Source organism: Myotis lucifugus, unplaced genomic scaffold (assembly GCF_000147115.1).
Source record: "Myotis lucifugus unplaced genomic scaffold, Myoluc2.0 scaffold_93, whole genome shotgun sequence".
NCBI lineage: Eukaryota > Metazoa > Chordata > Mammalia > Chiroptera > Vespertilionidae > Myotis > Myotis lucifugus.
The window spans coordinates 655,487-681,511 of record NW_005871141.1 but is presented as its reverse complement, the minus strand read 5'-3'; the positions used below and the strand labels follow the sequence as shown (position 1 = coordinate 681,511).

Here is a 26,025-nt window from a genome sequence, read left to right as displayed (position 1 = left end):
ATAGTACAAATAATGCTTTTTTTAGTTTTACTTATATTGATGCAACAGAAAAGCTAGAATATCAGTTAAAATCATCTTTTCTAGGCTGATTTATTGATACTTACTATGTGCCCAGCAAAATGCTAAGTACATAATATAAATCTGTCATTTAGAGTTCTCATAACAACCCTATAGGGCTAATACTGCTATCTTGTTATCTTGCATATGAAGAAATAGAGGTAGAGAGAATTGAAATAGTTTTCTAAAAGTTACGCAATTAGTAAGAGTAGAGCTGAGACTCAAAACCAGATGTATTTAACGCCAAAATGTGTAATCTCAATCACTACATGAGGTGGTAGGGTCGGGCAAAAGTAGGCCTACCATTGTCCATATGAAAATAATACAATAATAAATAATACAAGAATAAACTCTATTTTGCATGCTCGCAACTGTAAGCCTACTTTGCCCCACCATTTATAGTAATATAACTCATTTTAATATAAAGTTTAGAATTATAATAATGATAAAAGTCTCAACTGAGAACATGAATATGTGAATAAACACTTAGCAAAGAATTATTAGCAAATCCAAAGTTAGTTTTTTCACATATAAATTTTATCTGAAGCCAATACTATTTTTTATTTAACTACAGGCTTCATCTTTTGCATTGTTTAAAATTATTAACACATGCCATATTAATAACAGGTATATTAAATTTATAATAATGCCATTCTGAAATACTTTTCAATATTGAAGCCTGGAATAGAAAAACATTTATTTTTATTTTTCTATTTTCATTGGCTCACAGGAAAAACAAGATTGGATTAACAATTTAATCTTCCCAACCCAATCTCAATTAGAAATATGAAGCACGCCATCATTGTAAAAATAATTTAAAAGTAAGAATACAGCACACTTATATGTGCAGTACTTACATTATGGGTAATATTTAAATTCTATGCTATAATTTAATTTTGTATTATGGATAATTAAGGAAGAGGGCTAGAGAGAAAAATAAAACAAAGACATACCAGACACAAGAAGGGGAGACAGACAGATGTAGATAAAGCGAGGAGAAACTGAGCGAAACCCCAGGGAGCCATGAACAAAACATACTCACACCCACACCCCCTGGACGTCCTCCCTGAGGAAAGAGACACAGGAGTGGACACGTGACGGCACGTAGTGAATGATTCACGAATGAGGAAGTGAGCCGGGGATATGGACTTCCATTATGTCCTGTTCCCACGTCATGGACTTCCCATCGGCCCCATGATGTTGTGCTCTCGCCACCCCCAGCGCAACATGCTGCCACTTCGCAGCTGGGCCACAGGGATCCCAAGACAAGTTGATGCTCATGAAGAATGAACACAATCAGTCCTTAGCATAACCAACCAGGAACATTGACAAAAGTATTGTCAGTGATCACTTAGGACCCAGTACTTGACCAACCAGCCTTCAGAGAGGATGCCATACAGAATTGTAACCCATCCATTTACAACTGTCCGGTTTCCACCACAGAACATCTGGGCTGTTAGGTCTCCATGGTGCTCACGAACCTTCAATGTCAAGTTTAAATTCTTATCGGAAAGACACAAAAGCCCTGTCTTCGTGAACTTCAAAACCCACCCATTCCGCTTGCACAGCAGGCTTACGGAGCCACATGCGTTGGCTGGGTGCCCGGCCCCACGCTGCGCAGTACCTGCTGCTTCTCCAGGCGCATCCTCTTGGCAGCATTTCTGCTCTCGCTCTCACAGGCCGAGGCCAGGATGCTCTCTGCAACTGCTGAGGTAAGGTGGGAAGGGATAGGTCGCGACTACAAAAGAAGAGAGAAAGAGAGAACGTGAACAAATTATTAACAGTATCACCCAGAGCCCACGCTCAGCTCAGGAGAGCTCACGGGACCTGCAGGAGCATCCACTTATTCCAACTTATTTAAATAAAAGAGGAAATGGAAATCGCAAAGATGGAAAATGAACGCTAGTTAGAGGTAAGGCTCTGGGTGCGACACAGATCCATCATTCATTCCCAGAACTCCACTGTGGCGAGGACTTAGTCTAGCCTAGGCCATGAAGCTGGAGTTTGAGAGGCAGTGAAGAGAGTGCTGACCGGGCTTAGCAAATAAGACAAGTCCTTCAGTTCTTTCATGACATATGACACAGCCAAACAAAAACAAGTGACAGGGCTGGAACAGAGCTGGAAAAACCTGACAGACACTCAGACCATGTCAGACAACATCCACATGAAATATTTATGAAGACTGACAGCCTAAGTTGGGACCAGTGATATGATTAAATCCTTTAAAAAGTTCAGTTTAAATGCAAACTAAAAAGCAGTACTAAACAATTCTGATACAACAAAAATGTGATGTTTTAGATGTGAGATGTATTCGTGCCTACGTGTTCTATTTCTAAAATGTGAGTTAATATCAATTTAACAGGCACACCCATCGTCTATGTAGCCCACATAGAAATTAACCCCCCAAACCAAGCGCCTAATTAATTACCAGTTGTTTTCAACTCTATCATTTGTGATAATCAAGGAAGTTTTTCATCTCTTTTCCGATAATTACATACAAAATCATCTAACTGAAAGATGAAGTCCTTAGTGACACTGAACAGTTTTTTTAAATGAAGATAAGCAAATGAAAGATAAGAAATAACATGAAAATTAAGCCAGATGAGATAAATATGAAATTAAAAAATAAAAGATCCTTTGGGAATCTAGCATGTACAGTGACGTACATTAGGGTTTTCAAAGCCTCACACTAAAATCTGTATGGATGCTATTTATTAGAAGCCTCTGAACCCACAGAGACCTGGCCTTTTTTCTTTTTCTTTTTTTCTTTTCTGATAAATGAATGAATCTGAGCATAGCTTTATGCTACTTGATTCATTTCGCTCCCTCTGGCATGTAAGAAGTGCTTCAGCGAATTGAACCATGGGTTGTATGTCTCAGACAATATCCTAGAACGGCTAACTTCAGACCACAGTGCTCTAACAGGCACTCCTCAGTGGAATCTGTGTGCTGCAGGGCTGTGGTCATGGATTCCTCCAGAGACGAGGGCTGAAGATGCCCTCACAGCAGTAAGGGGAGCCAGATAACATAAAACTTCCATGTAGTAACTTGAGATAAAAAATATTTTGACAAAAAAAAAAACACACCCCAAAACAAATGCAAACAATTTAAAAAATAATGAAAACAATACTTCCCCTGATTGAATATAGTTCAGTAAATATGCTATTTATTAATATATATTTTAATGTACATATTAGATTTTAAAATAATGATTCAAAATGTATAGTCTTATACGCTACATGACTTATACCTAGATTGATAAGACTGGATACCAATTTCTTTCCCAGGATATAATATAATGCTAAGCACCCCTCCCTAATTACCTCTTAATTAACTGTCATTTTCAACTGAGATGTGATCTTTCCCTAGCACTGTCCTCATCCTAATAATTATCTATGCCCAATGCAGTGGCAGCTGTTACATTAAACAGATGGCTACACAGTCACATGGAGCTTTTGGAGTTAAAAAAAATCACATTTTAATTGGGGACTTAAGATGTGACTGCTGTTGGCACGACGTAAATGAGTCTTTCCTTATATGTGTGTGTAATTCTTACCACCACACCAACAAACTATCCCAGTTTTTGCTCTAAACAATGTTAGCGTCCTCTGGACTTGTATTGTACATGTGAGATGCTTTAGGATTTTTAAAATTATAAAAATGTACAAAGAAATAAAAAAATGTAAGATTCTGTTCGTGGGTTAATTTATTAATGTCTCTAGGCTCTAATGTTGAAGTATAGCTTAATCACGTATTAGACAAGGCCAGATTGAGAGCAATAGTGACACCCACCCAAGATTATAAGTAGAATGAGCTCCTTCAAAATAATTAAAGCAAATTATCCACTAGTCAGAGTTTAGGGAGGGCCGAAATAAAGACTGTTTCTTCTAATCTTGATATCTTATAAAAATATGTAATTTAAGAATTCTGTAGCCTGGATGATATGCATACCCTATCTCCCCTAAATGGTATCTCTACACCTAAATGCATAACTGTTACAGGCTGCACAGAATGTTCCAGCTCCTAAGGGACCTTTGGTTAACTAGGTAGCGGCATTCGTAGACATCAGTGGAATAACCTAACAGTTCAGCAACGAAGTCAGATGGACGTGGCTATTACTCTGTAATCAACTAATTGCAATCTGTCTGACCAATTTGCTATTTAATCTCTGAGCTTCACTCATCTTGCCAAGTATCATTATCTCCCTTTTGAGAAATGGCAAAACTGAGGTTCATTCGGTAAGTTCTGAATAGAAAAAATCATCTCTATGTCATGGAGCAGTTGTTAGCATCACTTCCATGAAGTAGTGTACACAAAAATCACTGATAGCCTCACTTACTTATTCAACAAGCATATTTAATAAGTACGTCCTACATGTCAGGAGCTATGCCAAGTACAAAGACATGGAGGCAAACACAGCTGTCTCTGCCATCATAGACTTTACTGTACAAGCTAACATGGTGCCTAGCACACATCCAACCAAGTATGTGTAGTATAGACTCTCAACCTTTTACTGGCAATCTTGAAATCCGAATATTGTACAAAGATTTTTTAAAACTTGGGGCAAACTCAATTGGCATAAAAATGACATGAGAATACCTACAATCCTTCTTTTTCCTACTTTCTGGGCATAGTCATATGTTTTGTGGCAGAAATAATAAATGTATATATGGGATGTTTTCCCAGATTCCTGCTGTTATGCAATAATCAGAATCTATACACTATCATGTTTCCAAAATCTGAAAAGTTCTGAATTCGGAACCTGAGATGATCCAATATTTCAGGTAAGGATGGTGAATGTGGGCTAAAATAGCAGGTCAACTGTCCTGACCTCATCCTGTATAGTTTTGGTGGAAATGGTAAGCAAAGTGTCTCATTGGCCTGACCCTGGCCACATGATTTAGGATTAGACAATCATGGAGCTCATCACTTTATTCCCAGTGACTGACCCAAGAGATGGACTTAGGATCCAAAAAGGGCCAATCCAAGTCCTTTCATGGGAACCAGGACCTGAAGCTGGGAGACTGCTCTTAGATTGTGGGTTTTAAGAACAGAGGTTAACATTACAAACTTTTGAACAATAATAGATACAGAGGCAGAGCTGCCTCAAACTGATTGTCAAACTGCAGTGGGAAGGCCAGAGAGGGTTGGGGGGCAGAAGGGAGGGGAGTAAGAGATCAACCAAAGGACTTGTATGCATCCATATAAGCATAACTAATGGACATAAGACACTGGGGGGTAAGGGAGGGCAGGGATTGTCAAGGGCAGGGGGTGGGGGAAGGACACATATGTAATACCCTTTGTAATACTTATTATAATATTTTTATTAAAAAAGAATAAAAAGAAAAAAAAAGAAAAAAAAAAGAACAGAGGTTAAGAGCTGCTAATGCAACATTTCCCAGCAGGTAGCAAGGACCACCTGAGAAGTCAAGCAGTGCACAAAGAAGCATAGATAAGAAATGGGGGAGCATCACACCTCTGGCATTTGAGCACTTGGACCCAGCTGTATGTGAACCATTGGACTTTCTCCAGTTTCTCTAGAAAATTCTCTTGACTAATTCAAAGGAGCTTGAAAACGTGTTTGTAACAAACATGCTAATTAATCTTCATTGAGGGTTTGATTATACATATTTTTCTATGAAGTGATGCTCTATGCTTTGGCCTTAATTTTAAAACATTATTGACCATTAATAATGATCTTTCACAAATGCATGGGGAATAACAGTTGGTACCTACATATACTTATATACTTATACTAGAGGCCCAGTGCACAAATTCGTGCACAGGTGGGGTCCCTGAGTCTGGACAGCAATCGGGACTCATCGAGGCCAGACCAGCTGGGGGGAGGGACTGCAGGAGGTTGGCTGGCCAGGGGGAGGGGCTACAGGAGGTTGGATGGACGGCCCCGCCCCCAATCGAGGCCCATTGGGGCTGGGCCAGCTGTGGGGAGAGGCCGCAGGAAGTTGGCTGAGTGAGTGCACTGACCACCATGGGGCAGCTCCTGCATTGAGCGTCTGCCCTCTGGTGGTCAGTGCGCATCATAGTGACTGGTTGACTGGTCATTCCTGTCATTCTGGTCGTTCGGTCATAACGGTCGCTTAGGCTTTTATATATATAGATAGTGTTAGAGTTGATACTTAGAAGTCCAGTTTAGTTAATGTCATATGAAAATACCTCTGATCAAAATAAGATAAATTATCAACCAAAATGATATTTTCACTTTTAACTAAGTGACCACGTATCTAAATCTCCACGAGGAAGCATCTTTTAATTCTGAAAAAGTGACTATATACACTTATGATTATTGTGGATCACAGCATCTTCCCCCTAATAGTTTACATTTGAAACCTAAAACTATACAAATATCTATTTTACATTTAATGTCACTACCTAGTCACAACAATTGACAAGTAGATGAAAATATGTTTAAAATAGTGTTTCAAGAATTAAAAAGAGTAAAAATTAAATGTTATAAAAATTAAATGTTATATAATTGTCTTGTTTAGTGGAAAAATCTCCCTAAAGATTTAAAATATATTTGGCTAGATTTTCAGTCAGTGGTAGCTTTTAAATTCAAATGCCAATTGCAGAATACTGTGAAACATAGTACACAATAAAAATTTGCTTATCTCCCAACTAATTTCTACCACAAAGTAACACATTAGTAAATATCCATTCACTCACTCATCTTTCATTCCATCATTTTAATTCAATTGAATTGAACATGTATTGAGCAGCGTTCATGAGCAACTAATTGCACTGTACACGACACTGTGGGCGATACAGATACGCACAAACTAAGCAGCATAGTACTCAAGAAATATAACTCCGCGGTAGGGAGCGAAGGCCCATGTCTAAGGCACAGTAATATAAGACAGGATAAAATAAAGCTACAGAAGAGGTACCACAAGTAAAATTTGCACACAGAAGAGAGAGAGATATAAGGCTGTTCTTAGCCAGAAGGGAGGGTTAAGTAGATAAGGACATAATTGATTCAGTTCTCCAAGCAGTTCAACAGATTAAGGCAGCGAGGGTTTCCCAGCTAAGGGAACCGTGGAATGACATTTCAGATTAAGTTGCATTTTATCACGTTCCTCACACACCACGGACTGGGCCACGCAGGAGTGTTCCCATTGTCATTCCAAGTGCGGCTGGTTTCATGTGTAAGTGCCATTTATTTCCATTTTCCCAGAAATAAACGAAAACCTGGGTTGACAAGGTCCTTAAGTAACAACCGGTGAAGCACAGATAAAAACTCAAATCCACTGATATAAAATCGAGGTGTTTTTCTTCCAATTTCCTCACCATTACTGCCAACTTCCACTGTTTCCTTCTGGGGTCAGTTTCCTTCTTCTCAGAGGACTTCTAGGTTGCCCGGAGACAGCCCGAGTGTGGGAACCTCAGTCGAGGCAGCATCTCCTTCCTCTCTCTGGAAGTGGCTTCAGCTGCATCCATGTGTAGGTTAAAAGTGGTTTCTCTACAAATGTTGAAGACGTTTTCTGAGGACTTTGAAGATTGGCTCTGACACCTCTTTCTGAGGACAAGATGTGTGTTCATTCCGTCCTGTTTTCGATCATATCTTGTTTCTTCCTGTTGACATTTTAAGAATGCCATGGGCCCTAGCTGGATTGGCTCAGTGGATAGAGCATCAGCCTGCGGACTGAAGGGTCCCGGGTTCTATTCTGGTCAAGGGCACATGCCTGGGTTGTGGGCTTGATCCCCAGTGGGGGGCATGAAAGGGGCAACTGATCAGTGATTCTTGTCATTGATGTTTCTATCTCTTCCTCTCCCTTCCTCTCTGAAATCAATAAAAATATATTTTTAAAAAAAGAATGCCATGGGGCTGCAGTTTATACTGTGATATCAGTGGGTGTGGTTTTTTTTAATTTATGCTACTCAGCACCGGTCTTCTTTGGTCTTAGGATTTAATGGTCTCCTCACTACTCAGTTCCAAAAAGCCTTGTCCTCATCTGTTTGAATGAGGTCCTTATTCCAAGTTCTCCTCTGGAATGCCAATCAGCTATGTCTTCATCATTCTATTCTTTAGTTTACATTTTTTTCATATTTCCCTTCTCTTTTTCTCTCTGTAAGTCCCATAGTTTTGTGTTTATGGATTTTCTCTTTGGCTGAATCTTACCTTCTACTTAACCCACTCGGTAAGATTTTAATCTCAATGCTTACAATGCCTATTTTATTTCTTCAAGTTGTAAGGAGACATTTTAATTCCTCGTTAATAGAGCAGGCCTTCCAGGGCCTGACCTTTCTGTACAGTATTCCATTCATTTCCTGCCCAGTCCCACACCAAAATCTATGTCTCCTGAGCTTGACAAGGTATTCAGACCTCATTTTTTCTACCTTCCTAGTCTACTACCCCATGAAATTAAGGGCTTACAATTCTGGTTATGAGTTTTCTATTAATTTATTAATTTCTTGGCCTGGGAATTCCTTTTTCTTTTTTTTTTTTGAGCTTAGAAAGGTAATTAAAAATTATATTTTACTTAGGAGTTGTATATATTTGTAGAGGAAAGGGGGGTGGTATGTGAGTGTGTCTGTGGTATTCTATGAGGCTCAGGTCAATATTTTGCTAAAACTAAAAGATACAATAATTAGTAACTCTGACAACTATTTGGCTATCCATTTTGGTTATTCTTCCATTTAATACATTTAGTAAATAATGAGAGAATTGTACCCATACCCCTGAGCCAGGAAACATCAGTGGACCAAGACAGCACACATTGAGAGAGGGAGTAGCAATCCCATATGATGGTCTATTGTGCTAGAGGAACTAAATGGACATATTTTTAAAAAGAATAGAAGGGGGCAAGATTGTGTGCTAAACATTGTATATACATTATCACATGTAAGACTCCAACAGCCTCTCCTTTAGAAAGATGGAGACTCAGAAACATCACATCAAATTGTATGGAAATTCAACTAAGCCCGGAATTGAAACTTGGCCTGTCGATTTCAAAAGACTATACTAACATATAAACAACTTAGATAAACAACGTAGACTTTGCTGTAAAATGGCAACGCTGGACACCATCACCGCCAGAATTGGGAAAGACTGTTCCAGGAGCCGAGGAGACTTTTCATACAACCAATGAAGCACAGGTGCCAGTCCCCCTTGCTCCGATGGGACTCCTACACCTTCCGCATGTGTAAGCGCTCTACTGGGAGCCAAGCAAAACCCAGGAAGTATTATATGCAAGTGTGTCTGCACATTTTCTAAGATGTCAGAAGAAAAGGGTTTGAATCTTCAAAACTTCCCTTTTTAAATCCTTTTCTGTGTATATGGTATCTTTCCTAACTGTAAATAAATATACATCATTTTTGCTCATAATGGTGTATTCCTTTTCTTTTAAAAAAGAAAAGGCCCCAAATTTTATAATTTCCAGGCACAAATCCTAGTTTTGTGCCTGCCTAGGAATAGACGATAGGGAGGAAGTATGAGATGGAACTGAGTTTAAAGAATTAAGCAAGAGCCCTGGCCAGTGTGGCTCAGTTGGTTGGGTGTCATCCCATGTACCAGGTTTACGGTTTGATTCCTGGTCAGGGCACATGCCCAGGTGATGGGCTCAATCCCCAGTATGGGGTGTGCAGGAGACAGCAAGTCGATGTTCTGCTCTCGCATATATATGTCTCTCTCTCCCCCTCTCTCCCTCCTCTCTTCCTCTCTCTTTAGAAATCAATGAATTAAAAAAAAAAGCTATACAAGAATATAGGCATGAGTTAGGAAGGATTAGAACTAAAGTGATAGCAGATAAAGTTCAAAATTATGGGACTGATTTGAAACTCTGCAAAGGAAGAATAAACAGAATTCAGTGAGTGGTAGGATGCAAGCCATAAGTGTAATCAACAGTCAAATCTCATCCCAAGTTTATGAACACTGGTTAAATGGCAACAGTGGAGTTCGTACCAGAAATAGGCAAGCCAAGAGGAATTTACCAGTGACAGAGTAGATAAGGCGGAATAAGGTGGACTATCAGTGAAGACGGTGGGCGGCGGAGAATAAAAAGAGTTCAGTGAAGATATATCAGTACATTTGTCAAATGTCTGGCTGACATTTGGAATGAAATACCAAAACTTGTCGATGACTGGAATTCTACTTTGAGAGTGGAGTACGGCATACAGTGCAGACTTCTGCAGCTCTGGGCAGGGTCATATGCTGTACATTGCCAAGCCCAGAATCTTAGAAAGTGCCCAAAATAAATAAAGAATTAAAAAAAGGAGGGATAGAAATAAGAGTCTCAAGAAAATGGGGCTGTTTGAGTTGAGGATTCAACCTTTGGGTTCGGTGCAAATGTAGTCATGTGATCATCCTAGGAACTAATTCAATACGGTGAGAACCAGAATTTTAATGTGAGGGATAATCAAGAGAGTTAGTGGTGATGGGTCTGATCTGTGAGTGTAAAATAATCCTTCAGAAGATCTGGCAAAGAAAGATGGACTCAGACTGTGAAAGAGAAGTTATGAGATTAACTATTTCCTTGGAATATGGAAACTTTTTTATTTCACAGAAGAGAAGAAATTTTCCTCTCAGTGAAGAAGGAAGACTAAAAATGGGGAAGAGCTGGGATGGTTGATGGAGCAACACTCTAAATAATACTGGCTATAGAGGTTTATAAAGTTTTTAATCAAACTCTTGTATGAAGGACTGGGTCTATTTCTGATCAAAAATTTAGTTTAAAGAAGCACTCTAATTAATTTTTTATAATATCTCTATTTGCTAAAGAAGGAATAGCAACTGTCACTGTAGCTTTTGCAATGCTTCTGATATCAGGGAAGCTGTGAATTAAAAGCAAATTCTGATCCCTCTACTTTGGGGCTGCATTAGATGAATAGAAGCAAATGATGTAATTAGTCAAATTCTCTTAAAAATGTACTATTCCTAAGCATTAAATATTTATTTTCTGATGAAAGAACTGTAAGATCAAGAGATCAGATATCAAAATTACGGAAATGGGTATTATAGGACACAATTAAAAAGAAATACTAAGGACAAGAATTTAGAAGATAGTATGAAAGTATGGTGTTGCCATAATTAGATTATTTACATATTTGTTTTTAGAATTCACATCTCACTTTTTCCCTAAAATAGACACATGCACACTAAAATAAATTCAGCAAAAGGGAAATAGGGACCTTAGAAAGACTTTGACTCTGAACTTCTTGGAGGCAAGGCACAAAAGTGAACATACAAGGTTACACCGAGTCCTCGTGATGAGAAAACATAAAAGCACTATTTCTGCAGGAGAAACCAGTTTTTTCTTGCTTTTCCTTCTAGAAGTTTCTGAAATAAAATCATTTGTAGTGGACACTGAATAACTTAGTGGACAATGTCCTTGGCAAAATTTTACCAATTGCATGAGACTTATTCCTTCAAACACACATAGTCACTTGCATATTAAAATGAAAGTAAATAGGTCATTTTTTAAGAGGCTGAAATTTGTGAATTCAAATATCTAGGATAGCTGATAGAACTTGGTACAGTGGCAAAATCTGAGGTACAGGAGGAATGAAGGACTGAGAGTCTTAGATCATTTCACCTAAATATTTTCACTTGAGTTTTATAAACTTGCATTAAACCTATGCAGCGTGGGAATCGTATCCTGTAACACAGGTGACACTCAGCTATGGGCCAACCCCACCTTTTTATAAAGCTTTGTCTCTGTGATCTTATCTATGACAGGTACTCTTGAATTCAGGCTCAGGACACCCTGAAGAAATGCATTTCTTTTCTGGAACAATCAACAAATATTCTTCACAAAAAAGTAGCGGAATATGTTTGCCAAAGCCACACAATAGACTCAATAACAATTTGATATTTCTGTCTAAGGATTAAGTTAATGGCTATTTAACTCATGGGGTCTTTAAAATCTAATGAAAACTAAGACAGTACTTGGGATCAAGCTTATTAGATTTTTCACAAAGCATACCCTTTGATATTCAACACTGAGGATTTTATGGTTTGAGATGTTCGTTAGCAATGAATTGGTAAAAATGTGAAGAATGTGTAGAAAAGTGTCATAATGCAGTTATTATACTTCATGCATTATAGAAAATACTTATGGTGATGACAGAAATTTTGGCTGCTTTAGCAATCAAGATCTGTGGGGGTCTTGATAATTCCAGTTAAATAAAAATGCATAAATATGAACTTGAATTATTATAGGCAGTCAATTGAAAGTATCTGTGTTGAAATGTAAATTCTTGAGGGATAGTGCCGAATAATTAAACACGAATAGATTTTGTATTAATGACAGCAGAAAATTAGTCAAAATGAATGCCAAGATTCTCAAGTAAAGTACTAAAATATGCTGTGATAAAGTATTCTATGGGAATACTTCTTTGAATTTCTTAATCAAAGTCAGCAGGAAACATATAATTCAATATTTCACACTACTTAAGGAATCTCCTGGTTTAGACATCCCAAATAACTGAAGAGCTAAGTTTATTGAATGCCCCTTTCATTGTAGAATCCCCTACACTTAACCATTCCATTATAAAAAAATGTTAAAAACTTCAGGTTGCCTTGTTGGCCTGTTAAGTATTGTAGAATAATTTGCATGTGAAAACAATCACATACTGAAAATGATATATTTTCTTCATGTCTACCTACACTAAACACAATAGAAAAATAATTTTTGTTTAGAGTTCTTTCAATTTAAAAAGATACCTGTTGATATTATATCAAACTTAACAATTACGCTGGGGAAAGTATTCATGTACAATACTTAGCTGTGATTCCTCTCTGCTCTACTCATGCCTTTTCCCACCTGTTATAGATGATGACTATTCACAGTGACACAGAATCCTCCCCACACTCCATGTCAATGAAGTGACACATAAAACAAATCAAACTTCCAAGTGTCAACTAGATGGCAGGTCTAATTTGTTATTGCCAGGAGTGCACTGCTGAGTAAAGCATAAAAAATGGGCTAAAGTACAATATCAATTTGCATCCGTGTTGTTCATTTAACATTTAATTACATTAGGCCTTGTATTATTACTTAAGCATTTCACTTCCCACAACTTGTCACCTCAATGAATCATACTAATCAAGGAACATGTTATATTTTCCTAATTAACTGATCAGACATCTCTTCAACTTCTTATTATGTTGTATAATGTTATGTGCATTATATATCTACTAGAGGCCCAGTGCACAAAATTCGTGCACCCGGGGGAGGAGGTCCCCCAGCCTGGCCTGTGCCCTCTCACAGTGCAGGAGCCCTGCAATCGATCGCTCCAAAGAGGTAGGCCCTGCCCACCCATCTGGGGCTCCTCGATGGATTCCTCCAAAGAGGTAGGCCAGAGCCAGGGGTCCTGCCTCCACGGTGGACGCAGGGCCGTGGGAACCCCGGCAGAAGTTGCATGGAGCAGCTGCCAGGACTCGCCTCTGCTGTGCATGCAGCCATCTTGTGATGGCGTGAAGGCATCATGGCGTGACAGCATGAGGACCACCCAGGCTTTTATTAGTAAGATTAAATAAAGAGTGAATGAAATGATTACATTCAAATTTAGTAGCATTTCTGTACAGCATAAGATTCCTTTATAAAATCCCTTGACTTTGAAGTAGTCAACTTTCTGTCCTCTATGCATAGTGTGAGGTTGACAACAGATGTCCATGCAAGTAAAAAATACAATTAATGAAAAAACCCAGGAATGTCTCAAATATGCCTTAGAGAAATTGAGAGTTCTCCATGACAATTATTTCTTCTCTGAAATAATGATTAATGAAACATTTATACTATGAAAAATAATAAATTTTACCAAAGAAAATAATCTCTAAACATTAAATGATTAAGAAGAGTAATGCCAGATGCTGTTAAAATAAAAAATATTGATATATATTATCTTTATTGTAACTGAAAAAGGAAGCTATGTTAAATACTTTGTACTCTGAGTGCGACACAGTTTAATTGGAATTTCACATCAGCTGCTTAGTGCTCCTGAGCCAGATTCTATGTCAATGCCAGCATTCTGGGTTTTTACACCTGCTTAGATATCCTTTTTGTCTGTTATCTCTCTCCTATTGGGTAAATGATAATAACTTTTTAATAATTCAATAATGGGGAAAATAGCTTTTATTCTCCCAAGTGTCTCTCCTCTTTTATACCACTTCACCTCTGCTTGTAATAATTTAGTTTGGTCAGACACAGCTATGCCATTCTTATTTTAAAATGGCTGATGCACCACACCTCTGATTTTAATGTAGTTATTCTGAGAAGTAAGCAACTACTTACATGGAGGATTTTTTGCTTGTATAATGGGAGCTTTTTTCAGATGATGAATTAAAAAATATTTGATAATATTTTCAGAGTTAAGATTTTATTTAGTGATGACTGTGGGTCAGAAATGGCTCCCAGAGCTTTACGTACGACAGTTTGTAGAATTCTCATAGTTTTATAACTTAGGAATCAGTGTCACCGCAGAGAGGTGTCTGACACAGGCAGTTGAGGTGGCTTGCCGGAGCCACCCAGCTACAAAGTGTGAATCTGGAACTCCAAGCCAGGCTCCCTGGGGTCCAAACCCATGCTCTTTCCCATCCAGGCAGACCACTGCTTCTCCATAAGAACAGTCCCTTTTTAAAAAAAAAATCAATGATATTTTCACAAGCCAATGCAGAAAATTTGATAGCAGACGGTGGATTTGTTATTGTGTCATTTCATTTACGTCTGAAAAAAGGATTTCTCATCTACGACATCCTCTGAAACCTCTCCTATCCACACCAGCTCCTGGCCCCTCACACCGAAGAATGAGAGGCGCAGATCACAAACCCTCACGGTCTTGGCTTGTATGGAGCCGAGAGAGGAAAAAAGATTTCAGAAAATTCCCAATACATTTCTGCTCACCTACTTTTAAAAAATTAAAAAATACACTGCAGATGCATGCACTATCTACAGGTGTACATTTAGAGAGCAAGGTGAATTATAACCAAGTTAAAAAAACAGTATCTGATTTCCACCCATAAGTAATCTAACCTCCGCATAAGCTCACCCATGTATACAGCTCAGCTGAATATAAAAGCTCATGCTTTCGCCCACAAGCACACAGATGCGCTGAGTACAACAAAGCCTTATTTTTCACATGAGGGTCTCCACCCCCGATGGTTACTTTCAAGGCTTGCTGTCTGTTAAGCGTTGGCACGAGAACGCTGTTCCTTAGATGGACCCATCCATTTCCTCCCGTTCCACCGAAAGCCCTTCTCCCAGGCCATCGAAAGCCTCAAGGCTTGCTCATCCTCATCTCCACTTCAGTAGTAACAGAAAGCAAACAGACATGAATGAGATGCTGGTTCTCATGGGATTTGACTCATAGCACCCTCATTTTCTATGGCACGACACCACGTGGGCCTGAGAGCGCTGGGCTCACGAGGCGTTCCTGGTTGAATAAACAAGGGATAAATATACCTCAGGAAGATGAAAAGGAGAAGGGGGGAAACAAACGAGCAAACAGAACCCCTGTGACCTGACATCATGGAAAAAATAAAAAAAGACACTAGGATGAAAAAATAAATAGTGTCATGGTTTACATGTGGGATTTGGATGGAATCTAGGGCTGTGTTTTCAGTCAAAACTCACCATCTCAAAACCACTTCTTTTCATCCGCCTGCAGGACTTGAGGTAAGTACGGATGCGCTTTCTGGCACGCTCTTGGTACTCAGGGAATTGTCGCCTGCATGAGTCAATGATAGCCTGGATCTTTTCTTTGGGCTGCTTAGAGATTGGGACCATTCGGTCCAAGTTTTCATCTACAAACAGCCTGACAAACATCTGTTGGCAAGAGGGAGACAGAGGAGAAGGGTTTGGAGGGCTGCTCTCGGCTGTTCCTTGCTTCCTGTCTTGATCACGGATAGGAAAAATACTCTTGTTTTGTGGTGTATTCACTGGAGAACTTTGCAATGGAAAGCCAGAGATTTTAAGCAAACACCCTTTAAAGACTTTCTCAATGGTTGGATAAAAAAGAGAGAGAGAAAAAGAGAGAGAGAGAGAGAAAGGCAGACAGACACAGACAGACAGAAAAGTATAGACTATCGTGTAGAAAAAAAAAAACAGGAGGCAACAGTAGACTGCGACAATGAAGCACCCCATCAAATTCTCTGTCAGAGAGAAATGCAATACGGCCGCCACTTTGCTACTCTGCACAGTGCACTGGTCTCTGCACACAGACCACGGACTCTTTGTCATGCATCATTAACAAGCTGGGAAGCAGAAGAGCGAGCTGGTGGCGGGCTGTGGACTCTTCACCCACCGGGTCTACATGATACTCACACAACACGCCCGTGTCCGGCCACACGGGCCTTAACATCCTAAGCAAAACACAGCCATTCTGGTGTCTGGTTGGCAAAGAGTATCTCATGTACTTTTAATAAATGCCTCTGCAAATTAAACAAACACATCTCTAAAGTATCCACATTTACCAGCAGGCGACATGAGAGTGCAGGGTGAGCAGTGAGCCACGGGGAGGTGGGGGACTCACGTTGAAAGCCTTCAGCCGCTCGGCCTCCACGCCGTCCGTCTCGGCCACCTTCTCGGCGTCGTCGTGGTCCTCGTGGTCCTCATCATCCTCGTCCCCCCTGTGCAGGGACAGGTCCTCGGCCCCTCGCTCTCCGCCCTCGTGTTTGCTGGAGTCGTAGCTGGAGTAGCTGTGTGCAGGGGACTGAAGAGAGAGGAGAGGAGGAGATGGCCGGTTTACATGCACTGCCCAAACTTAGACACAGTGTTTTATTTCTGAATTTGAGCTGTTTCTCAAAGAAAGTCTTGCTGAAATGAGTTGATAATTTCTAGAGCTGTGGCTATTCTAATTTAAATGAAAATTAATTAAAATTTCATTAAAAATGCATTTCCTCAGTCACACCAGTCACATTTCAAGTGCTCAAGAGGCCCAGGGGATATTCCCATCATGGCACAAAGTTTGATTGGATTTAGCTTTTTGAGAGCAATTGCTGTTTCCACTCAATGTCCCTGTTCCAAAGAAAAACCAACCTGTAATCAATTTTGCTAGAGAACCATTGAATCACATGTTCTTTGCGATGGAAATGACCTCAGAGCTGAGCCGGCCTCACTGCATTAGGATTCTTCAAACGGATAAGGACACTCAGGGGCGACATGCCCAACTGGCTTGCCCAACAAGGACCAGACAAAGTATTGTGGAGACCAGGCTTGTCTTTGACAGCATGCTTTCAAATCAGTTTAGAAACTGTCTGAGTCTCAGGATGGCGTCTGATTTTGGTTTAGAAAACAAGGAACCAGGATCCCTCCAATGGTGTGTCACGCTTAGTGTTTCCTGACGCGTCAGAGATGACGAAGGCCAACCAAGACAATGTTCCCAGCTGATCACTGCACCCGAGACCAACCCTGGGTCCTGCTGTGTGGCTCCTGCTTCTCTGTCAGCCCAGAGCCTTTCCTTTGGGAAACAGCTCTTCTTTCCACCACGTGACGTGGGGATCCCAGGGCACCAACCTTCTCCGCCTTCTGCGTGTGCCTCACCTTCTCCTCCAGGTGAAAAAACACTCCTAACTCGCCTGTAACTGAAACCAAGCTGAGTCCAGCGGAGCTAAGCAGAACCTCCCATGAACATCTAGATTCCACTGTGCTTGAAATTAACCTACACACTTCTCAGATGTATGATAAAATACACCCCCCCTCCCCACCCACCCCCCTTTATGTTGATTAAATCTGAGTTTAGTCACATGTAATTGAGTCTGGAGTGGCACAGAAATCAATCATCATAAGGCCAGAGTAATGAGGCAGATTTCACACAAACTAATTTAGATACATACATAGGTGGCTCCCGATACACAGATAACAATATCTGTGAACAGCAGCAGATTTCCTCAAATCTATCCATAAAGTCAAATCCTTCTGAAAGACCTCGACAATGGAAAATTTTAAATCAACGGTATTCAAAAAATGCCCCTGTGAAATGTTAACATGTGTGTAGCATGCTTTAAGGATCACACAAATTTAGCTGTATAATGAGAGGAGAAATTGTAAAACTAGAATAGACAACTGACCTCAAAATGAAGTTAAAATTTAAAAACCAGAATATTTTTATAGTTCAAAACATTAAGAAGGTGGAATTACCTAATAAAATACAAGGCAAATATTCCATAGGTTTGAAAAATACACCATAGAGAATGTGTTTTTAAATGGCAGTGTGCAATATTTAGAAAATGTTATAATACACTTATCTGCATTCAAATATGCCAAGCTAATTTATTCTTTCTACGCACCCTATGAGACACACAAACCAGCATCTGCTACAAACCGAATCAGCTGGAACCACAAAGGATGTACAGTCCTAGTCTCTTCATGTAAACAAAGCCCATCCTTAACGTATTTGAGAATATTCAGGCTCCAAATCTCAAGCATAATCCACATAAACTAAATGACCCTCTACAATGTAAACTAAAATGATAAAAACTCTGAATTCTGTTTCTCAAGTGGAGTTTCATTTCTTGCCTCTCTCACTGGGCCAATCAGATTAAGTTCCATTTCTACAAAGATCCCCACTTGTGCCTCAGTCCATCTTCAATCCTTTGCTAAACTGTGAGCTCATCACGACTGGACTATGGCATTTGACACAGAAGTAAACACCTCCGTTGCTCTCTCCTTTCTTCTCATGTTAACATGCACTTTCCTTCAAGCTACACTGAGAGGCAGCAAAGCAGATCCTTCCACGTTTCCCCGCACACCACCCAGGGCATGCTCTCCGCACAGTTGCTGCTCAAGACTAGTTTCTCGTTTTCTACAAAACTAGCTGGTCTTAAAAACGGAAAGAAGATAAGCCACAGACTGGGAGAAGAGAATTGCTAAAGACACGTCTGATAAAGGACTGTAATCCAAAATATACAAAGAACACTGAAAACTCAACAAGAAAACAATCAGATTTAAGGACCAAAGACCTTTATGAGTGATAGGAAGGCATGTATGAGAAGCAGTTTTTGAGGATGCAATGAAATCATACAGAGAGATTCAACACTGTAAACAGATAACAAAAAATCTTAGTACACAATTCAAGGCAAAAAAAAAAAAAAAGACACTTTGGACAGGCTCCATAAACGCTGATGGAGCAGGGGGCGAGGAGAGAGTCTAAGCCGTATTCTGAAATGGGTTTAGAACAACTGATTCAGGGCAGTCTCCTGGCACGCATGCCTCATGTACTAAATGGTTCCTGCAGTTTTTCTTCTCAGGGAAAATAAAGATGCCCATCATTCAACAGATTCCACTTAGAAACAGAAGCCATAAGTCAAAAGCAATGCGTTTTATGTGAAGTTGCTGTATATTTCTATGTGAAAGAATTGCTCCTGAGAGAGTTATACATTTTAGCCAATTTGTCAAGGCTTTTATTTTTATGATACAAATGAGGACAGAAATGTGTGTTAGGAATGACATTTAAAGTTTCTTTCAATTCCAAGCTCCTATGACTACACCACTTTTGAGAGAAGAATCCAACGAAGTATATGCTCCTTCAGCTTCTAGAGACAGACGTTGTCAGGGACACTGGTTTACCTTGTATCACAAGGTTAGAACACACGGATAACAGGAGTCTTGGGATCCAGTGAGTTCAAATGTGCATCCCTGATTTAACTGTCCTTCCAACGTTTCAAAAACAACTACTAAAGACATTAACCCATCACTCTGAAGGAGACATCCCCAGATGGCAAAATGCATTTTCTAACATTTCAGTTTAGCTCTACAACTAAAGTAATACAAGGGAAATGCAGGCATCAGATCTCAGAACGTCATTGTGAATATCAATTAGATTTTCTTCAAGTATTTTTAAAAAGACAAAAAAATGTTACGGGTATCATTAGTGTATTTTCCCCAAAACCCTTATAATATTATCTCATATGTTTTTAGAAGAACTTTTTTTTTCTTTTTAAAGTTAAATTGGAATTTAAAGTGAGCCTTCAAAGTGAACTATTAATTCCATCACCAGCAACACAAACCACTGTAATACTATAGTGGTTTTGAGGCATTATTACCATTTTTGTTCTCAAGGGACTGGGGTTGTATAAATATTTTAGCAATGTTGAGTAATAATTTCATCAGCCTAGGCTTCAATACTAAAAAACAACTGATGTTTGACAAGTCGAATTGCCACACCTGCTATCTATTATTACAATGCTTTTAACTTGCAGATTAAATGTTTCATTTGTCTTATTTTAAAAAAATAAGTCTAGTCATAAATAATAGTAACATCAATAGTAATAATAACATTGATAACTAAGACTTATATTGTGCATATTATGTTCCCATTATGTACTTAATACTTTATACAAATGTATTCTCACAAGGACCCCATGAGGAAATACTAGTATGCTTATTTGACTAGTGAGAAAGGCAGAGTAAAAGAATGGTGGAGTTGTGATTTGAACTCCTGCAGGCTTGTTTCAATGCCCACCCACCCACAGCTCTATGTTACAGAATACAAGACTTAAATCATACCACCTCTGGCTTGAGATTATTTGGACACTATGAGACATACTTAATCTACCCTTAATCAATATAATGCTACCTGCTGTAACTGACAAAATCCTCCAAAATTCAGTGAATAGACACAATTCAATTCTCCTTCAGATGGAGGTTCAAATTATTTCCCTGACTGGCAGGGGAGTTCACGAGGTAATCCAGGGACCGAGGCTCCTTCCATCTGTGGAAACCTAGGGCCTGAGAGTCCTCTACGCCCAGCCAGTAGAGAAAGAAAGGAGGACCATCCATGGGAAGTGCCTATGGGCCCACCCTGGACCTGGTACATTTCACCTCCACTCACTTTCCATCACCCAGACCTCAATCACAGGGATGAGGAAGACTTGGAAATTCTGTTCATCTGTGTGCCCAGGAGAAAACTGGACTGGTGAGCAGCTGGCCAATACCGCCCACATCTTTATCTATCTTCCTAGTGATGTTTTACTCATTTTCTTGCTCCCAAACTAATACTTACTCTACTAGACATCTCTATCTTTTCTAGAGACGCCATAGGTATTCATCAAAATGAATGCTACTAGTACCTACAAAGGATGTTGTGAAGTTAGAGTAAGAATTGAAAAATGGCGACATCCCGGCCAAGAGGGAGCCTTTGGGCATTAAGAGGAAGAGCTACAGTGGTGGTTCTCCATCAGGGAGGTCTCTACTAACAGCTCCTTTGCTCTTCCAGGAGGAACATTTATCTACTTAAGGCCCCCTGTTCTCCTCTGTCCCTGCGGCAAGAAATTAAGATCTTTGTAGAATTTATATAATTTCTTGAGAAATTTTGACTGCATGGTTATTGATACATAGTAAACATCCCCAGATATTCTGGGTTTGTTAATTGTTAATTTAAATAAGTGCTCTGTAAACACTTTGTGCTAGGGATACAAGAAGTGCTTAATAGAAGCTTATGGATTATTGTTTAGGTAATATTGTTTTTTAATGGTAGAGCGAAAAAGAATCGAAACTATGACTATAAATTAAATAAAGGCTTACAGAAACCTGAGACTCTTTTCCTTTTAAATTTACTTTTTAAAGCAGGTATAGTGGTAATGGTTGAGCAATGCTTGTTATATATAAAGCACATGAACTTTTAAAAAATTGTAAAATCTGAAAACAAGGCTCAATAGACATTATATCATGCTTGTTCTTAGGTCTCCAGGACAAAATTAAAAACAAAATCAACTTCACATATTCTTTTGGATATGAAATCAGTAGAATAAGAGGGCAAGAAGAAGACTTTGAAAACTAATAAATGAATTATAATAAGATAATAAGTCAGTTATCTCATTGAAATTTCAGGTTTATTGATGTTCAAATAATATGCCAGACACAATCATATCCTTTAAAATTATAAATAAAATTATCTGTTCACCTTTTTTTAACCCCATCCATTAAATGATATAACCATATTGTCTGACTCCATACCGAGTTAATTGCAAAATAACATACTATCTATTGACAAAATAACTTGAATTCTGAGATTAATAAATATTATTACAGGTTTATAATCTTTTATTTGAAACCTTTGGCCCTAGATATGTTTGGGACTTAGAATACTTTGGATTTAGATAGAACATGTGAGGCCTAAACTGTAGAGTTTGAAATATCCCAGAGCACACAAAAATATTTTCATATTTCTCCAGAAAATCATATGAATATTTACACTAAAACAAATAAATACATAAATAAAGACTGTATATAGTTTCATGTCAATTTAGGTCAGGCTTTGCAAAACATGAGTTTTCCACAAATTTAAGTTAAAAGAAAAGTTTTTGAGAGGCTTTTAGATTTAGAATTGTGGAAAAGGAACTCAGAGCTCCTAATCCAATTAAATCTTCTATGTTTAAATTAGATATTGTTTCTAAGCTGCCTCTTCATGAAGCAATTTTAATGAGTGACAATTATGTAAATACCTCAAACATTTCAAACAACTCTCCTATAGTCAAATTTAAAACAATGCTTTTGGTGATTTCTAGTCCAGCATTTAAGCAGCTTAAAAGACATTAACTAGTCCAAACAAGTAAAAAAAATGAGAAAAAAAATCCACAACTGTTCCTCGATCCATCAGAGAAGTGAGTTCACAGGGCGAACTGCTGCGCCCCCAGAGAGACAAGCAGGTAGAGAGAGAACCATGACTTAGTGGAGCGGAAACCTACACCCACAGAAACCAGGGTTAGGGCAGGAAAACCTGAATGCTAATTGATGAATTTTGGGAGATCTCAACAACAGCAGAACGCATTCTTTTCAAGCTCACGTGAAACATTCACCAAGACAGACCACATTCACGTCAGTAAGAGCGCCTTAACACATTTAAAAGAAATCGTACAACACAGCCTCTCAGACCACAGAGGAAACAAACTAGAAATCGAAAACAGAAAGTTAGCTGGAAAATCTCCAAGTATTTGGAGAGCATATAACACGCTTCTAAATAACACAGAGGTCAAAGAATAACTCTCAAAAGAAGTTAAAAAATACCTTGAACTATGTGAAAATTTATCAAAATTTGTGGGATGCAGCAAAAGCATTGTTTAGAGGGAATTGTGTAGCATTAAATGTATATATTAGAAAAGAAGCTTCCACTTGAGGAGACTTGAAGGGCAACAAATTATATTCAAAGTAACCAGATGAAAATTAGACAGAAATCAATAAAGTTGAAAACAGGAAAATAATAAAGAAAATAAAAGAACCCAAAAACTGTTGTTTTTAAGTATCGGTCAATGATATAAACCTCTAGTTAAAAAAAAGACACAAATTACTAATATCACAAATGAAACAAGTGACATCACTACAGATTCACGGATATCAAGGGGATAATACAGGATTACTACAAACAACTATATCTACAATTTCCATAACCCAGATAAAAAGGACCGGTGCCTGGAAAGGTACAACCTGCAAAATCTCACACAGGAAGAAACAGGAGATTTGAATAGGCCTTTACATATTAAAATTGAGTCAATCCCTTCTGAAAACGGAAGGCATCAGAACCAGATGGGTTCCCTGGTGAAATCTATCCAACACTTACGAATAAATCACCTACGAAGGACGGAAGCAGAGGAACTACTTCTGGATTCACTCTACTTGTGTGAGGTCAAAATTACCCTAATACCAAAATCATACACACTGACGACAAGAAAACTCCAAAACAGTATCGCTCATGAGCATAAGTGCAAAAGTCTTTAAGAAAATATTAGCAAATTGAATCCAACAATGTATAAGAAGTTATATACCATGACCAACTGGATTTATCCCATATATGCAAGGCTGGTTGAACATTCACAAATCAATAGTGATTCATCACATCAACAGATTAATCCTCACATAAACAGATCAATTACATGAACAGAAAAATTGAAAGATAATTGAAAGATATTCCATTTTCACTAATAGGAAGACCTAATATTGTTAAGAAATCAGTTCTTCCCAATTGGATCTAGTGTATCAATACAATCAAAATCCAAAGTTTTTGTATTAATATCAACAAATTGATTCTAAAGTTTATATTGACAGGCGAAAGACCCAAAAGAAACTACTTAATATTGAAGAAGAATAAAACCAAAGTCGAAGGGCTGACACTTCCTAACTTCAATATTTACTCTAAAGCCACAGTACCTGAGACAGTATGCCACTAATTAAATAATGGATAAATCAATGGAACAGAAGTCCAGAAATAGACCCACACGAATATAGTCAACTGATCGTTGACAAAGGAACAATGGAGAAAGAATGATCTTTTCAACAGTGATGCTGGAACAATTAGATATCCACATGCAAAAAAATTTAGCCTTATACATGATAGTACACACCAACTTTTTTCTTGCCACAGGGCCATATCTTCAACAACAGGGAAACAAGAATATATTTTTTCCCATCAACAAATTAAATCACAATAAATTATGAAGGAGTGTAATGAAAGCTTAATGCGGATCCAATTTTGACTCTTACAACTATTCTAGGCCCAAATATAAAGGGAAATATACTTTTAGGGAAATTTACCTCCAGGGAATTTACCTCCAGAAAAACACCACCGCAGACTTACATAGAAATATTTCCCTGGGATGGCACAAGTGAATTTGCAAACTTCTCAAACGCAGGTCAATTTTATCATTAAAAAACCAAAAGGAAAACCCAAACCAGATCCACAACAAAAAAATCAAGTGATTTTTGTTCCTTTATCAACTCTGAAGAAATGTAATGTGGCTTCAAGGTTTTACAAATTATCAACGTTTGTCCAAGGGCTAACTTTAAGTAATTCAATTCTCCCTCCCTCATTGCTGTCTGTGTGACCTTGAATGGTTTATTTCACCGAAGTCTCAGGTTCTCCGGTACAACCTGAGGGTGACATTGTGCCTGCCTCACCGAATGGCAATGAAGAATATGGGAGAGGGAAAGAACAAAAACGGACTGAGGAAAATTATGTCTCAAGGAGAGAAATGCTATAATGCATCAAACCAGTGATTCAAGTGAAGGCTACAGTATGATTAAAAAATTAAAGATTATTTTAAAAATTCTTTTTAGTTATTTATTTTAAAATATATTTTTATTGATTTTTTACAGAAAGGAAGGGAGAACGATAGAGAGTCAGAAACATCGATGAGAGAGAAACATCGATCAGCTGCCTCCTGCACACCTCCTACTGGGGATGTGCCTGCAACGAAGGTACATGCCCTTGACCGAAATCAAACCAGGGACCTTTAAGTCTGCAGGCCCACGCTCTACCCACTGAGCCAAACCAGTTAGGGCTTAAAAATTCTTTTTAAGAATCAAATCCATCCTAAGTGGTTGCACCAATTGTAAAACCGCAAGAGGTCATTTTTCTAGGAATGTTTTTACAGCTAGAGAATTCAGGCATCTGAGAGTGTTTACCTAGTGATACAGCATTTACCCTCTGGCCAATGGGGAAAATGAAACATAGGCATTTAATTGAGTGTCTAAATATTATACCTTCCAACATTTTGATTACTTGAGATTTAGTATTTTGTGTGCACTTCAAAATGGTGTAATTTTAGTTTAGCAATAGTTTATTACTCAGTCATGGCTGATAAAAAAAAATCTCCTTTTACACATTCACATTTTCCCTCTACCAGGGGTCCTCAAACTTTTTAAACAGGGGGCCAGTTCACTGTCCCTTAGACCTTTGGAGGGCCGGACTATAGTTTAAAAAAAAAAACTATGAACAAATTCCTATGCACACTGCACATATCTTATTTTGAAGTAAAAAAACAAAACGGGAACAAATACAATATTTGTATTTGCATGTAGCCCGAGGGCCGTAGTTTGAGGATCCCTGTCTAGACCAGTGGTTCTCAACCTTGGCTACACATTAGAATCACCCGGGAATCTTTTTAAAATCGTGATTTCTGGGCCCCATCCCCCGGAAATTCTGTTTCTTTGTTATGGGGTGGGGCCACAACATTAGTAACAAAGAAACAGAATTTCCAGAGGAGTGAGGCCCAGAAATCAGGATTTTAAAAAGATTCCCAGG

The 26,025-nt window shown here is 38.6% G+C and overlaps 1 protein-coding gene across 2 annotated transcripts in view; it reads right to left on the bottom strand.

Annotated features, from left to right (window-relative positions):
* The window catches only part of NOL4 (nucleolar protein 4), a 210,378-nt gene that overhangs the window by 44,942 nt on the left and 139,411 nt on the right, over positions 1-26,025 (bottom strand). The window contains exons 7-9 of one of the 2 annotated variants that reach the window (XM_006091658.3): positions 16,543-16,722; positions 15,645-15,836; positions 1,682-1,795 (exon numbers count right to left, since the gene is read on the bottom strand). In XM_006091658.3, coding sequence (XP_006091720.1) covers positions 1,682-1,795; positions 15,645-15,836; positions 16,543-16,722 — 486 coding nt within the window. The remainder of the gene's footprint in view (positions 1-1,681; positions 1,796-15,644; positions 15,837-16,542; positions 16,723-26,025) is intronic. The other variant, XM_006091659.3, reaches the window with a different exon arrangement.